The following is a 15,652-nucleotide window of genomic DNA, read 5'->3' on the forward strand; positions in this document are numbered from 1 at the left end:
CTGAAATAGCCGTATTTTCTGCCATGCCTATATAATTCTTGGTCTGTCTGGTAAAACGACAATTAATTTCAATTACTCTGTGGGCTCTTGTACACTCGCAGCTGAATCAAGGCCTCAGTTTGTTCAACGTAGGTACTAAAGAGCTCTTAAGTGGCAATATCTCACCCTGAGCTAGAACTGCATCTGTGGCAGAGCAGTGAAAAATAGCTGTGTCCACAAAGACAGTGTGTGAGACCAGTTCCTCTGGGACACCAGTTCAGCTTCAGACTGTAGATTTATGAAATTAAATGCATTAGACATTCCTGCCAGAGTCTTGTAAATCTTATAAAACATATTTGAGTCTGGAAACATTTATCTTCCATAAAACTTGTCAAGAGAATTGCTTTTTGTCTAAACTTCAGCATTGCCTGAGGATAGAAACACTTAATATTTATAGCTCTGCTTTTTCTCTCTGTCTCTCACCCATATGCCTGTATTGTAGAAATGTATATACAATGGTTTGAAGTTTTTTTCCAATTTCTGTTTTAACTGATAAGTACAGAAGAGTGTACTGGGGATCTGAAAACATGCTGATAAAAATGTACACTCTTTATTCCAAAATCAAAGAGCCTGGGATGACAGATGAGAAGTGTGTGGTTTTTTTCCCCACTAGATTTTACAGGATGGATTTCACTTTTTTCTTTTTAGATTTTGTCTGTACTATGAGTCATTCATATATTCAAATTCTGGTTTTTCATTAAAATCTTTTCTCACTAGAAACATTGCAAGCTATAGTGGTGTAACTTGTTTTCTGTATTGATCGCATAAAGATGATGCAACAGTAAATGCAAGTGCTTATACTAGTCACCTATGAATTATTCAAATCTACGTGTTAAGATACTTTTCTTAAACCAAGTACTTACTTAGCTGTAGCTTTGTTCTCTAATTTTGTTGCAAAACATGAAGCTGATTATAAATAGACTCTTTGAAACAATGGTGTGCTTTTTGGTAAATAATGCTAAAAACTTTTGTGGTGTAGACCACTTGACCATGTCGGGTTTTTTCTAATGACCCAGAGGAATTTATACACAATGGAAATATCCAGTGACCTTGATTCGTCTTTCTTAAGTATACTGCAATACTGCATGTATTTCACAAGTCCTTTGCTTAGACAGCTGACTTCATCAAAAAGATGTGGAAAATGCTGATTTTAATCAAGAAGAACACAAAACACTAGGAAAGATGAGGGGCTTAAAATAGAAAGTAGTATTATCAAGGAAGTGGATGATTCAGAAAAATTACAATGAGATGAAAAGCCGTCTATTTCTAGATAGCTAGTTCAAATAAAGATCTAGTGTGGTAATTTTTAAATCTTGTTGCCATCGGATACCTGCTTGGTAACCGAAACTGGTGAACCACTTTGATATCTGCTACTGTACGTGCATGCCCATAAGGGTGCATCTGTAACCTACATACATCCTTCACAGAACAAGGAAGCACCAAATGGTCCTGGATGCTGAACTACTTTTTGCTCCCTTCATTTTTACTTCCAGAAGGGACTTAGTGAACTTGTACTTAGTCTCTGTGTATGTGTTGTTTTAAAATTAACTGAATGATTTAGTGGTTGTGTTCACCACTGGAAGTTTTTTGTCTTTTTTTTTAGCAATGTTAACAGAATTCCACAGCATTTATTTTCTCTTGGAAATTTAATTCCAGGTTTTTTAACTTCCTACCTGTTGTGGTTTAACCCAGCAGGCAGCTAAACACCACACAGCCATTTGCTCACTCCCCCGCAGTGGAATGGTGGAGGGAAGCAGAGAAAGAAAGTAAAACTTGTGGGTTGAGATAAGGACAATTGAATAAGACAGAAAAGGAAGGGAAAATAATAATAATGATAAAAGAATATACAAAACAAGTGATGCACCATGCAATTGCTTACCACCCACTGACCAACGCCCAGCCAGTCCTGCAGCAGAAGCCGCTGCCCCCTGGCCAACTCCCGCCAGTTTATATGTTCAGCATGATGTCACATGGTATGGAATGTTCCTTTGGCGGTTTGTGTCAGCTGGCCTGGCTGTGTCCTCTCCCAGCTTCTTGTGCCTCCCCAGTCTCCTTGCTGGCAGGACAGTGTGAGAGCTGGAAAGTCCTTGACTTAGTGTAAGCACTGCTCAGCAACAACTAAAACATCAGTGTGTTATCAACACTGTTCTCATCCTAAACACAAAACACAGCACTATACCAGCTACCAGGGAGAAAATTAACTCTATCCCAGCTGAAACCAGGACACTACCTTACCTCTTAAAAAGAGTTACACAAAAAATAGGTTACAGAGAAAACAAATTTTTAAAACGAAGTTAATAAAATTAAAATTATTAAAGCATATCAATAAGTTAAAAGGTAGTTGAAAGTTTTTAAAGACTGTAGTGCATTCATGTGTTATTAGGATAATTCAGCTGATGAATTCTATAACTACCTCCAGGATAAAAAAAAAAAATGGGTCAAACTCATTGAAGTCTAATACAAAAATTTACAAGCCGGTTCTTCATGAATCTTTCATACTTTGTATGTAGTATGAATTATCACTAAGGCAATGGAGTGCCTCTCTTCAAGGCATCCAGTAAAGCTATGCATCTCGTTGTTGGTTAGTCTGCAGTAGTAAATGTTTCAGTTAACAAAACTATTTCTTTGAAGAAAGGGAAATGTTTCAAGTTGACGCGGTAGAAAATGATTTAAAGAGAAGAATACAACTGCAGAATGCCTCTGGTATTCTGAACAGGCTAAACTATTCAAGGAAATTGAGGCTATTCAGCACTTCGACCCAAATTTGGGTGCCTCAAGTGCAATTTGGCCAGCACATCTGGTTTCGCACCCATGTTCTTCTGGAAAGTAAAATGGGAGTTTCACATAGAAAGGGTGTCTGACGGGAAAATGTTCCCCAGCTTTTATACAGCCATTGTCTCTGCTGGGACTTAAGAGAGCGAGCGGTTTCTGCTGAGTCACAAATAAACGTGAGCAGCCGTCATTGTTGCCTGCCAGTCTCTCATTCTCATTTAATATTGGAGAAGCAACATGAGCTCTTAGATAAAAATGGGCTGGGAAACTTGGTTCTGTTCCTGACATTTCCTTTCACCTTTTGTTTGACTTTGATCTTTACCTCCTCATATTCCTGCTTCCCTACTTGTATTGATATGTTCCTTGATAAAGGACTTTGAAATAGACATATAAACAGAGCTAGATGGGAGCAGTACTGACAACAGGTCTGAACCTAGTGAGCTGCAGGAAATGATCAATCACACTTTATGTGACAGAAGACATAGGATGTTAGCTCCAATTCAGATTGATCTCCAGCACCTGGCTGGAGTGAGCAGCCGGGGCAGGAGGAGGGATGTATCACCACTGCAGCCCCTACAACATGTAACTGTACCATTAGCAAACAAATCTCCCAGGCTTTAGCTCCCTCCCGTTGTTATTCTCACCAGCTCCCAAAGTCTCTTTTCTCCAAGCCCAGTTTGACATGCTTGTTCCCCTCCGCTTCAGAGGGTTGAGCCTTTGCCTTCCCCTCAAGTCAATCAACATCTTCTTGCCCAAACAGTGCAAGTCATGGTTTTGCTATGCCTTTTCTCAATCCTCCTCTACAATCTATACATTTCCTTCCTCCACTCTCTTACTCCACCTTTTGCATTCAGGTGAGACATTGTCTCCTTACTGCCTGCAATGCCGGTGGAGAGGTCACACAGGCACTGGACTGAAGACATGCTTATCACTCTGAGTAGCTGGTGCAATTCCCGCTAAGCCTTGAGACTCCATTTGCTGCAGATCTTTTGTTCTCAGTCTTGGCTGTCAGTATTTCTGCCTGCGTGCTGTCCTACCTTTCCCTAACAAGTGTTATACCTTAACTTTAATGTATACTCAAGTTAAACCCATTAAATGTCTTGCTGGTCATGAAGATCTTCCTCTCCTCGTTTCTTCTTAAAAAGGGATGAAAAACCACTTCTTTCCTAAACACAGTGAAAGAAGCAACTCAGTCTTCCATTGATCTGTTTCCTTTATTTTATTTATTTGTTTTTCTTTCCCAGCAGCTCTGGCTTACACACAGGTGACAGTGTTACAAAAACAGGACCTGGGGGCCTTCCAGACATGAGACAAGTGCCAACTGTTGTGATCGAATGCGATGACAATAAAGAAAATGTGCCTCATGAAACCGACTATGAAGATTCTTCCTGCCTCTACACAAGACAGGAAGAGGAGGAAGAGGAAGATGAAGATGAGGATAACTCATTATTTACAAGTAAGACTCATTCTATTTTTGCTTTCTCATTTATTTTTTCCTCTGAACTCTCAGTACAGAAGGGAAACACAAGGCCTGTGAATTTTCTTTCTCTACTGTGGCTTTTGCATCTTTCACAGGGCTTGACTACATGGGGACACTTGGTGAATTAATCCAAAATAACAAGTAGTGTGAATCTATAGTGATTTCCCTAATCTACATGAATCCTTGTCTGGGTAGCTGTCAGACAGAATTCAAATGACTGGGTTTGGTTTATATTAGTTCACTTCCAAATTGACTTTTGGATTCACTTTCCCAAGTGTCCGTGGTGTAGAGAAGGCCTGTAGAGTTTGGCTTAAGTCAAGATCAGCTCAATAGAGTTACTTCAGGAGGATGAAATAAGTGCCACTGATAGAGAATCAGAGCTTTTATATATACTAAGTATTAAATCATGTCAGAATCATAAGTCTGCGCATACTTTGAAAGGGATTGTGATCAGAAGATTGGGCTTAGATAAGAAGAGAAGAGGTTAATTGATAGCCGTATCGCAATTACAGTCTGGAGAGGGACCTCTGGCCCCTTCCTGACCTGAGAAACCCATCTCCTGCCTTGGTGTGGCATGGTAGAGCTCTCCCATGGAGACAAAATACCATACTGTCATGGTTTATCCCTACCCAGCAACTAAGCACCAGACAGCTGCTTGCTCACAGCCCCCACTGGGATGGGCGAGAGAATGGGAAGGGTAAAGGTGAGAAAAATCATGTGTTAAGATAAAGACAGTTTAATAAGTAAAGCAAAAGCTGTGCACGTAATCAAAGCAAAAGAAGGAATTAATTCACCACTTTCTGCTGGCAGGCAGGTGTTCAGCCATCTCCAGGGAAGCAGGGCTCCATCACGCGTAATGGTTACTTGGGAAGACAAACGCCATCACCCTGAATGTCCCCCCTTTCCTCCTTCTTCCCCCAGCTTTATATGCTGAGCATCATATTATATGGTCTGGAATATCCCTCTGGACAGTTGGGGTCAGCTGTCCCAGCTGTGTCCCCTCCCAGCATCTTGTGCACCCCCAGCCTCCTCGCTGGTGGGGCGGTGTGAGAAGAGGAAAAGGCCTTGATTCTGTCTAAGCTCTGCTCAGCAGTAACGAAAACATCTCTGTACTATCAACACTGTTTTCAGCACAAATCCAAAACATAGCCCCACGCTAGCTACTGTGAAGAAAATTAACTCTATCCCAGCCAAAACCAGCACACATACTTTGTGCATGACAACTGCTTGTCATCCTGCTGGTCATTGAAAGCTGAAATTTCAGGCCCTTGGATTTCTTTTCTTCGGAAAACTGGGAGCAGTACAAACAAACAACACCCTTTTTAAAACACACACAAAGAAGTTTCTAAAACAGGCATATTTAATCTCCTCAGAATCCACCCTTACCCTGCAAGTGAAATGAAGCAGTCTTTGCTCTTAAACTAAGAAACAGAGCAGAACTGTACTATCTCACAGTCTACTGCCAGACCCCAAAATCTGTCATGGGTTTGTGTCTCTGTCTGCTTGTGTCTGTCTTCCCTGCTCAGACTGCTTTGGATGCAAGCCTAGGAAAGCAAGCTTGAGCCATGAAAGGTCACTGGTTTTCACAGTGTCTTTGCCACTGTCACTGCCTGAGAAGCAGTGTCAATTAATGTACATAGAGACCTGTGCTGCTTCTGATTGACTTTTGATTCCTTCTAGTGCTAGCTTGGGTGTCTTAATATTACACTGCAAGAGAGTTACCACTCTTTCCACATGCTGTAGCTCTGCTGCCTGCACAAATTCTGAGGTTGAATTATTCATTCCATTATGCGGTTCAGAAACACTGTGCTAGAGAAAGCTACAGATGCTGCTAGCAATTCTGAAACAAGCCCTTCTTCACTTCCCTCTATGGAGCAATATTTTAATTTCTTTTTCCTGTATACCTACCAAATTCAGCTTTGCCTTATTATGATATGAATTGAGGTTAATTGAGCACGTGAAGCTAATTGACAAGCCTTTTCCCATAGTCCATATCAGTATAAATGAGAGCCTAGTATCCTTCCTTGGCTAGCACTTCTTTGCCTACTGCATGCTGTAATGAAATGATGACACCTCCTTTGGCAGAGCCTTTCCTCTCTCCCACAGGCTCCCTGGCAATGAAAGTCTGCAGGAAGGACTCTTTAGCAATCAAACTAAGCAACAGGCCTTCCAAGCGAGAGCTGGAGGAAAAGAACATCCTTCCCATGCAGACTGATGAAGAGAGGCTCGAACTTAGGCAGCAGATTGGGACAAAGTTAACAAGGTAAGAGATGAACATTTTTCTAATTCTTGCTTTTGGAAATATATGGTGGGATGCAGCTTTTGTCCTTAATCTGTAAACATTTGAGATCTGTTTGTTCACAGCGTTCAAGAGGAAAAGCCGGGGGGGTGGACCAGGAGACTCTAGACATTATTTCTGCCCCAATATAACTTCCCATACGATGCCCCATTTCATTTTCCTGACGTATCCTATGGGATCTTTGGTTGTCTTAAGTATCAGCATGAACTGTGTGGATTTGGTTCTTTTGAGTGCACCATTGGGAAAAGTTGAGCTTTGATAACATTTTGGAATGTAGCTGCAGGTGCCATTTGATAGACTATTAGTTTGGCCAAAGGGCAGAGGTATGATTTTTCTCTTCTGACTGCATCTCCTGTGAGTAGCCGAGTCTTTTCCTGATCCAAAATACTTACATCCTTCAGTACCTGCTTTTGTTGAGTCAGGTTGGACAGATTTACCCTGCCTAGACTCTTCCTGCTTCATGCCAGTGTTACTCACCAGCTGTTCTGGTTTTCTGTATTGCATGGTGTATAGAGGGGTTGCCATTAAACGTGGAAGATTTCCGTCAAGAATTAGTAAACTAGATTTCTAGTCAAGAATTAGTCAGGTAGAAATGTTTAAGAATCTCCTGTGCTCCAGCCATGATTTCTGTAATCAGTTTAATACTGTTACGTTACCAACTTGTCGGTGTGCAGAGCTGGTGAATGCTGTTAGTTACCCTCCAGTGTGATGCTGAGAAAACCACAAGACGCCCAGAGAGTTGTTGGGAATTTTCTTGTGGGTTTTTTGGGGTGGGTTGATTTTTGGTTGGTTTGGGGTGGGGGTTGGGGGGCAGAGGCAGGGCTAAGGGGAGAACACTGCTACCATGTTGTGGTGACAGGAAGAATAGGAGCTCCTGGTAAATACCTCTTTCGATATTTTACCTGCTTTTTTTTTCATGGCCTTGTTACGCCCTCTTTGAAATAAACTAACCACATCTTTCCAGTCTGTCTTTGAAAGTCTTTGTGCTGGATCAGGCTTAGCCAACTCCAATGCCTAATTCTTCAGTATTCTGTTGAAGGGCCTCAGCAGTGATGCCCAAAGTATGCAAGACGACGCTACACTGTTGCTGGTACTGTGATTTTTCAGTCCAGTCTTTATTCAGCCTAATACCTTGTTAGACTTCAGCTGCACATGGAGCTCAGGGTCCCAGAGAGTAGCACATGATAGCAAGGTTCCAGTGCTTCTATGATTTTTTTTAACCTCTTTGAAGCATGTGAAGAGTTGTCTCTTAGCATATCTTACTGTGCACTGCTTGACCTTGCAATGACATTGAACAGCATTTCCACTGTGTTGCCCATTTGCCTAAATTACTTCGGTCTCTCAGAAGTTTTACAGCTCTGTCTGATGAAGGTAAATAGTGTCATTTGCAAACATTGACTCTGCACAGCTCAGTGTGCCCCAGGTGATTTTTATTATAAATATTTTATATCTCACCTCTCCAAAACCTGCTTTTTTCCCATTAAAGAATGTTTCTTCAGCATATCTCTTTTTAACAAGGGAAACTAATTTTGGCACCCTTCCTGTGTAAGCCCCATATTCTCACAGTGTCGTTGCTTGCTTCCCCAATTGCATCTCTGCTCATTCAGTCTGAGGTATAATGCTTGATCGTGTCTTCTAATATAGCTAGGACTTAGACGACTTAGAGGCAATCACAAATAGTTCAAATAATTAAAACTGTGTATATACAAGCTCAAAAAAATAACTGAGCCACTGCTGTTTTATTCCAGTTTTATACCAGTATAACATCACTGACATCATTGGTGTAATTTCACAAGCCTTATCTGGAATAATATAGTTGCCAGTCTGACCTTTTAATTACTAGTATTTACAACTTAGTATCTCATCCTTTTGAGTAGTTAAAAACAATCAAGAAATATAAGGAGAAAACAACTTCCCTCACCTCTAATACGCAAAAAGCCACCAATGTTTCAGCAGCAAAAAGGAAGGTACCGTTCTTACCAGTGCTTTGTATCTAAATGTGATGTATCCATGTGCACAGACTGATGAATATTACATTGAAATAGAGAGAATATTTCAACCTGGACAGTATTTCTTTACTGTCCAGACTTCATTACTGAATCCGTCCTTTGCCATTGCTCAGTATTTGTCACACAGTGATGCAAATGCCAAGCAAAATTAAAGTAGTGAAGCATTTGTAGTCCTTAGAGAAGATGCTAGATGCAGACTATAATTGCAGCTGGCAATTTTGGATTTCAGAGGGATTTGTACTGTTCCACGAATGGTCCCTTATGGTTTAAAATAGCCAGCCAATGAAATCACTTATGCTACTTACAGAAGTGAAAAATGCAGAATAAAAACTTCAGCAAATAGTTCTTGTCTGTAATGGACAATTAATTTTCACCAAGGGGCTGATTAAGATACTTCAGTATTTATTCATAATCCTCACAGTATTTAGTTCGGAAGAGCTCAGTGGTTGCCACATTTGGCAGATCAGAATTTAGTACTATAAAGAAAAGATCATTTTTAAAGATGCTTATAGCCAGGAATGTTGCGAGATTGACCATCGACATACTGTGTGGGACCAAAATCATCCCAGGTGTAGTTCTTCTAGCCTTATTAGAGTTGCACCAGGAATCAGTTTGTCTCAGAACTGTTTGTTCCTATCCTGTTTAAATGTAGCTTGGAACTTCTGAACCTCAAATTAGTCCCAGAAAATTGTTATGACTTTACTATTGCATCCACCAACTGGAAGAGAGACTCCAGAGGGAACTTCACCATGTTGCCTGTTTCCCATGCTGGGAAAATAGTGCCCTGACTTACACCAGACCAGTTGTGGGGGTAAGACTGCAGAGACCATATCTTACAAGCAGGATCTGGCCCGCTACACACCTGAATATTAGCACAGCCATGAGACCAATTAAGACCTTTGTGCCTGTCGTAGAAACACTTCACATGAATGTAGTGCTTCACTGACGTGTATCCTGTAGATCCAAGCAAAAATGGAGCTTTTCACCCAAGATGGCAAAATACATCCTAGAAAAAGGCAAGAGATCCCACGTCACATGAATTCCAGCTGCATGAATAGGCCACTGCACTACAGACTATTTCTAGGCAGTTTTTACACAGCAATTACAACAACTAATTAGAAGACCTCCTCCTCTAGTCCAGAATGGACTACTCCAAAATGTGATACCTACTACAAAGCAAGGACCAAGCAGTGAATTAAGATACAGAACTTCAGCTCATAACCACATGTGATTTGGGGATAGGAAATGCATGCTGGAAGCCATGTTCTTAGCTGCTAAAAACCCTTACAACTCCATTAACTTCTACTGTGAAATGCAGACCTTCTGTGCCAAGTTCAAGTAAAATTCAAGCAAATTTTGAAGTGGGTATGGTTTTCTTTTTTCCTGCCTGCTCAGCTTCTCCCAAACTCCTCCTCCATTTTATCCCTCTGGTGCCTGCACAGCTTCACAGCTGCTCAAGAAGTGCGTACGAGTGACCATAAGACAGAAAAAAGAAAACAGGAGGAAACACAGGACTCTGAAAGTTGACAGGCAGAGGGAAAAGACAGACTTCTGCCTGTCTCACTGGCTACGTTGGACCTGCTGGGAAGCACTGGTCCCCTGGTTATTCGTGTTAGAGCGACGGGGAGGAGGACTTGGATTTAGCTTTTGGTGGCTATCAGGGTGAGAGGAGTGGGGCATACCTGTGCTACGCCTGTGAAGCAAGGACTCAGACAGGCTCTGGATCTGAGCTTCAAGGTTCTCTCAGGGGCAATGATAAAGGCATGACCTGTCAGGAGCCCCAGTGAGGAGGAGGGCCAGCACTGATGGGTGTTGCACAGCAGAGCCATGTGTCTCCCAGAGACTGTGGGACTGTCCCCTGGTACTGAGATGGGTGCTTCGGTGCTGGTCCTTGCACTTCTGTTTCACCAAGGAATCGTAACGGTGGTTGTAAGAGACCACACAGATTTCCTTCATCAACATATTATTTAGTAAGCACAAGAGCTCTTTAGAGAAAATATATCTATATATTTCTGTATAGCTATACACTACACCAGACTTTGCTGAGGACTTTGCACTCCCTTGAACTGGGAAGACCTGGTTTCTTTGTGTGTCTTTCACAAAGTCTCTCCTGCACCTTGAGAAAATATGTGACTTTAGACTATGGCTCATCTGCCACACATCCTATGAGAGAGGCTTTCTAAAGGACTCAAGTCTTTTTTGAGTCTCTTAACCCCCCAGCTCTAGCGAAGGTAGTCATTAGCAATTAGATACAGAAGTATTAAAGCTGAAATCTTGGTCCACTGCTTTTCAAGAATGCATGGCAGTGTCCTTATGCCAACAGCTGTCAGTTGTAGGAGTTACGTTAAGCCCTCTGCATATTAACTAGATAATTAAATAGAAAATAATTAAATTAGAAAGAAATAAAGAAGAAAGTAACTTCTTGCAGTGTCCACACACTGCCTTTTGCCTCTCTCGTGACTTTGAGTGATGGACATCCCATTGCTTGACTGAATTCTGTGAGTGTATCACTGTATATGTTCTGCTGGCTTTAAAGCAGTGAATCAACATCAAGCTCCTCTGTCAGATATACAGTTGTGTTGTGCATTGTTTTTTGTGTAGCCCTAGATTTATTCACTACAATACCTTATAGGGTGCTGTCCTTACACCAGCAAGTGGAAACTCCTGCTCTGAAGCAATATAAATAGTATATTGCAAGTATCACAGGGCAAAGGATAGGAAGTATGAAAATAGATCACAGAGACACTGGGTGCATATGGCTGTAAATATGTACATGTGAGATACGGACATGCACACCTGCTAGATGTGTTTATAGTCCTACTGATGCTTTGGAAATAGTAGTGAAATGTCTGTGACTGAGAAATGTACCATGAAAAGTCATAAATCTTTGTTATGGAGTGGCAGGTTTGACAGATGATAGTCACCTACTACCTCGATCAGAAGGGTTATCTACTCTACGCATTCCCTGATCAATACTACGTCTTCCTCAGCTGTGCTGAAAAATACTGCCTAGAAACAGAAATCTTTTGATGAAATGAACTTGGTGAATTCCCACAAGTATAAAAAATTGCTATTGGTTTTTAAAATGTCATACAGCTGCTGTGAGATTTTTGGACTTGTTCACATCAGGTGCTAGTTGTCCACGTGTCCCTCTGCATGAGGGAGAATACTCAGGAGTAAGAGCAATAGAGCATGTTTGTAAACAGAAGGAGAGACATGAACCATTAAAAGAGTAGAAAAACTGGGCAATTTGGGAAAAGGATTGTGTCTTCAGCATCACCATGAAGGTGACAAAGATATTACCAGTGCTGAGGAAGGGTTGGTCTGCAAGGCTTGCACAGTTGTTAAAATGCCTGAGGGGACCGAATAGTCCAAAGTGATCATTTTTATTTATTAAAAAATTAGTCTGTGAGGAGATTCAGCTTTTTGAAATGATAAATTATTTAAATTGCAGTCCCGTTGAGGGAAGGGTTTGTTCAGCCAGAGGGTGGCAGCAAGATGGCCCCCATCGACCATAGCTGAATCTCCTCATGGCTGCTCCCCATCCAGCACTGTGGAGAGCATTTTGTGCCCTCCTCATCTCCGAGTCATTTAGGGATAAAAAGAATGAGCAGACAGCAAGATTAGGCTTTATTCACAGACCTCATTTTGTTGGGTAACGTGAAATAATTTCTTCCTAATTACCTCTGACGTCTGCAATTCTCAAACTTATTGTTAGCTTCCCCTAATGAGAGAAAAGCAAGTGCCTAAAGCAAGAGCTCATCCCCAACGGCAGCGCGTGCGCGCGCGTGTGTCTGTGGAGCTTGCCTCTTCGCATGTCGGGTGCTGGCGATAAATCACATGGAAAATGGGATTGTGGTGAACAAGCTCATCTAAATCCTGGATTAGAGGGGACGATGTGACAGCACTAGATGCATGAATGGGGCGACCGAAAAAAGCCGCAAAAGACTGAGCCTGGGTTTTAGCTGTGATGGTACCTAGGGAAAATGGCATTTGTTTCCCTTTAGTTTAACTTCATGAGGAAGCTGTACATTTGTGAGAAACCCTGAGGGAGCTATCTAAATTGCCCTTAGCATCAGGAGGAAGGTAGCAAAAGCAGGTGATTATCTATGGGCAACCAGCTGAAACTGAGTTATCATTATACACCTGGGATCAACCACCAGGAATAAATACTCTGAGCAGAACTATCTGGGTTCTGTGTGGGGTACAGATGGAAGATGGGCTCTCAAGGCCCTTGTCAGGCCTTTTTTCTGTGATTGATGTCCTGGCGAGCTCTGTTGCACTGAAAGGAAAGGTGGCTTTGTAGTTAAAACGCTCTAGGAAGGCTGCATCTTCCACGGGTGTCACAACCTCAGGCAAACCACTGAAAAAAACACATCTGCACATATATATATATATATTAAGGTATGTCGGGCTCTCCAGATGTACATATGTACCTGTGAACTTTGGAAAATTCCACTAGTTGACAAACTCTCATTGACAGCAAAGTTTGTGTGCTTTTGAAAAAACACCCAGACATCAGGATCTCTTTAGACATCTATTTCTGTGTTTCAGTAGGACAAAGATCCTCATTTCTGAGCATGGTTTGAACTTGTCTCTTTATATAAGTAATTTTCATAGCTAGCGTCATCGTTGATCACAGAAAAAGACAAGTCTAACATCATGAATCATGCTATTACTATTGTTTTGATACGAATTTCAACAACCAACAGCATGAATTTGCTTCATCTCAGTAATTTATGGTTCAGATTTGCTATGGCAAAAGGTCAGTGGAGCAATCCAGGGAAGGAGGAGGTGACAGAGGGTAATGTCACCACAAAACACATCACCTCTACATACTCCTTCATTTGTGGGATGAACAGTGTCCTTGACCTATGATCTGGATGGGCCCTGGCAGTGTGACCTCTTCTCTACCGCAGGGCCACCTTGGGTTGGGATGAATCCCTGCTGCCACCAGTTTCATTCAACCAGGACCAGCAGATGTTTTGCTATGTATGAAAGCAAAGCCTCACAGAATGGATATAGTCTGTTCTTGGGCAGATGTCTCTCTCCATCTTAGAAGACGGGGCTCCAAATGTGCAGAGACAGTTTATTTACGTTATTATAAAGGAGGAGGAACGTTGTGCTGGGGAGAGGAATGCTCTTAATGGTAGACAGCAAGCCGCAGGAAGCAGCATTTCAGGGCAAGGTCTCCCCAGAGGCACCCGTGTGACCACTGATGAAATGGAAAATGTTGTCTCTGTGTCAAAAGTTCATTTCAATCAGAGATGTCGCCAGCGCAGGAAGGTGTTTGTTATTCCTGGGGTCTGTCACTGCTCCTCTTGCCAGCTCCCATGGAAGCAGTGCAAGTCACTCCACGCTGTCGTTGCAACATCTGTTTCTCCCACCCTTTCTCTGCAGAAGCCGAGGCAGAACACATTATGGGGTTATAGTTTCCCCTTCGTGCTTCCCATCCTCTTCAGCCCCCGACACAGTCTGTATGTGAGGTCTAACTCAGTCTGTCAACACAGCCGAGACAAATACAGTCTACCTTAGTTTCCTTTGCAGTTTCAGTGGGGTGTGGTATCCTTCGTTTTCTGTCCCAGATTGATTGCAGTGTTGCTTTTAGTTGTCAAACCACCGTCAGCTTTTACCTCAGAGGAAGCCACATTTCTCTGCTGGGCAAAATAATCCATGGTGATATAATGCAAGCTTATGGCAGTAATGAAATAACATATGTCGGTGATAGAAATAGTCTTTTATTTCTCCAGTAAACAAGAGGCCGCGTGGAGCCCATGCAATGCTCTCTTTTGAGTAAAAGAATGACAAATATAAATAAAAACAGGTGAAACAAACACGAGCAAGGAAGTAACTGATTCAAAATGTATTCTGGCTTTCAAAGAAGAAAACAAAGGTGGTTTGTTTGGTTTTTTTCTTTTACCGGTTAATGCTGACAAATTTAGGGCAGCTCCATTAAGAACTAGCTCATAAATTTCTACCTTGAGAAAATCTAACCATAAATCTTCATGTTTTATGTCTACTGATTGTGGGGAGTTAATCACAAGCACAACAGTTGCTCAGCTTGGGTGACCTTGTAATTTCTGTAAAGGAAACAAATCAGATGGCAGTACAAGTACATAAAAGAAGCAGACTGGCAGGAATAAATTTCACTTTATAGGCTGATGATTATAAAATGGAAGAGTTGCTTTTTGAGAAAAATATTTAGCCTCTCTCGGAAGTTACAGTTTGCAGTTTTTTCCAGTGTATTATGGCCTGTTTGGCAACACGTGTGCAGGACATTAACATAGGTAATCCTTGTAAAGGAGTCAAATACATAAAATCAATTTTTTATCCTGACTCCAATCAGCTTTTAAATATATATGTGCTCATATATGTGCACTCTGGCTATTACTGTGAGCACGAGCATGACTGCTAGAGAACTAAGTCTAACTTGTATGCATGGTCATCTGTCTATGACCAGAATGTAGGAGTTTCATATCCAGGTTATTGTTTGTGAGTAAATTGAGGTGACTTTTTGAAGAATTGGCCCTGTAGTAAATAGGATTTCATGTTTTATATGTTTGGTTTATATAGGATTAAATGTCTTTTGGACAAATGTACCAAGAAAGTGAATATACTGACCATTACACCTGGTACAATTATGTAAGGTTGGAATTTTGCATGTTTTCCCTAAGACATACTGTTAACACGAGGATCACTTAGAGATGAACAGGGACTTTTTTGCATACGTGCAGAAAAGTTACAACTGGTCTTTTAGAGTCAAGCATGGATGAGAATTATGCTCATATTTCAGTGCACTGGGATTCATAAGCACTGTACAGACCATATGTGGGGATTAAACTAAGTCCTTAGCCTCAGACCCAACCATGTAAAATTACCATTTACGTTAATAATATTAGTGGTGAAGCAGAAGTGTTCTCATGTGCATTAGACCATACCAACATGTCTGTAAGTATGCAGACTGTAATATTCATTGCTTGCCTTTGATAAATAATTTTCAAACCAGCAAACTACAGGGAAAACATGTTAGCACCAAGGTAAACTCAGAAACTT

General features: G+C 41.4%; 1 protein-coding gene across 4 annotated transcripts in view; it reads left to right on the plus strand.

Annotated features, from left to right (window-relative positions):
* Positions 1 to 15,652, plus strand: part of PHACTR1 (phosphatase and actin regulator 1) — a gene marked incomplete at its 5' end in the record, with an annotated part of 312,028 nt that overhangs the window by 264,260 nt on the left and 32,116 nt on the right. For 2 of the 4 annotated variants that reach the window (XM_081996841.1, XM_081996842.1), the window contains 2 exons: positions 4,059 to 4,267; positions 6,398 to 6,554. In XM_081996841.1, the coding sequence (XP_081852967.1) occupies positions 4,059 to 4,267; positions 6,398 to 6,554 (366 nt within the window). Of the gene's footprint in view, positions 1 to 4,055; positions 4,268 to 6,397; positions 6,555 to 15,652 lie in introns of all 4 variants that reach the window. The other 2 variants (XM_081996843.1, XM_081996844.1) reach the window with 1 other exon arrangement.

Source organism: Phaethon aethereus, assembly GCF_964289735.1.
Source record: "Phaethon aethereus genome assembly, chromosome: 2".
Taxonomy (NCBI): Eukaryota; Metazoa; Chordata; class Aves; order Phaethontiformes; family Phaethontidae; genus Phaethon; species Phaethon aethereus.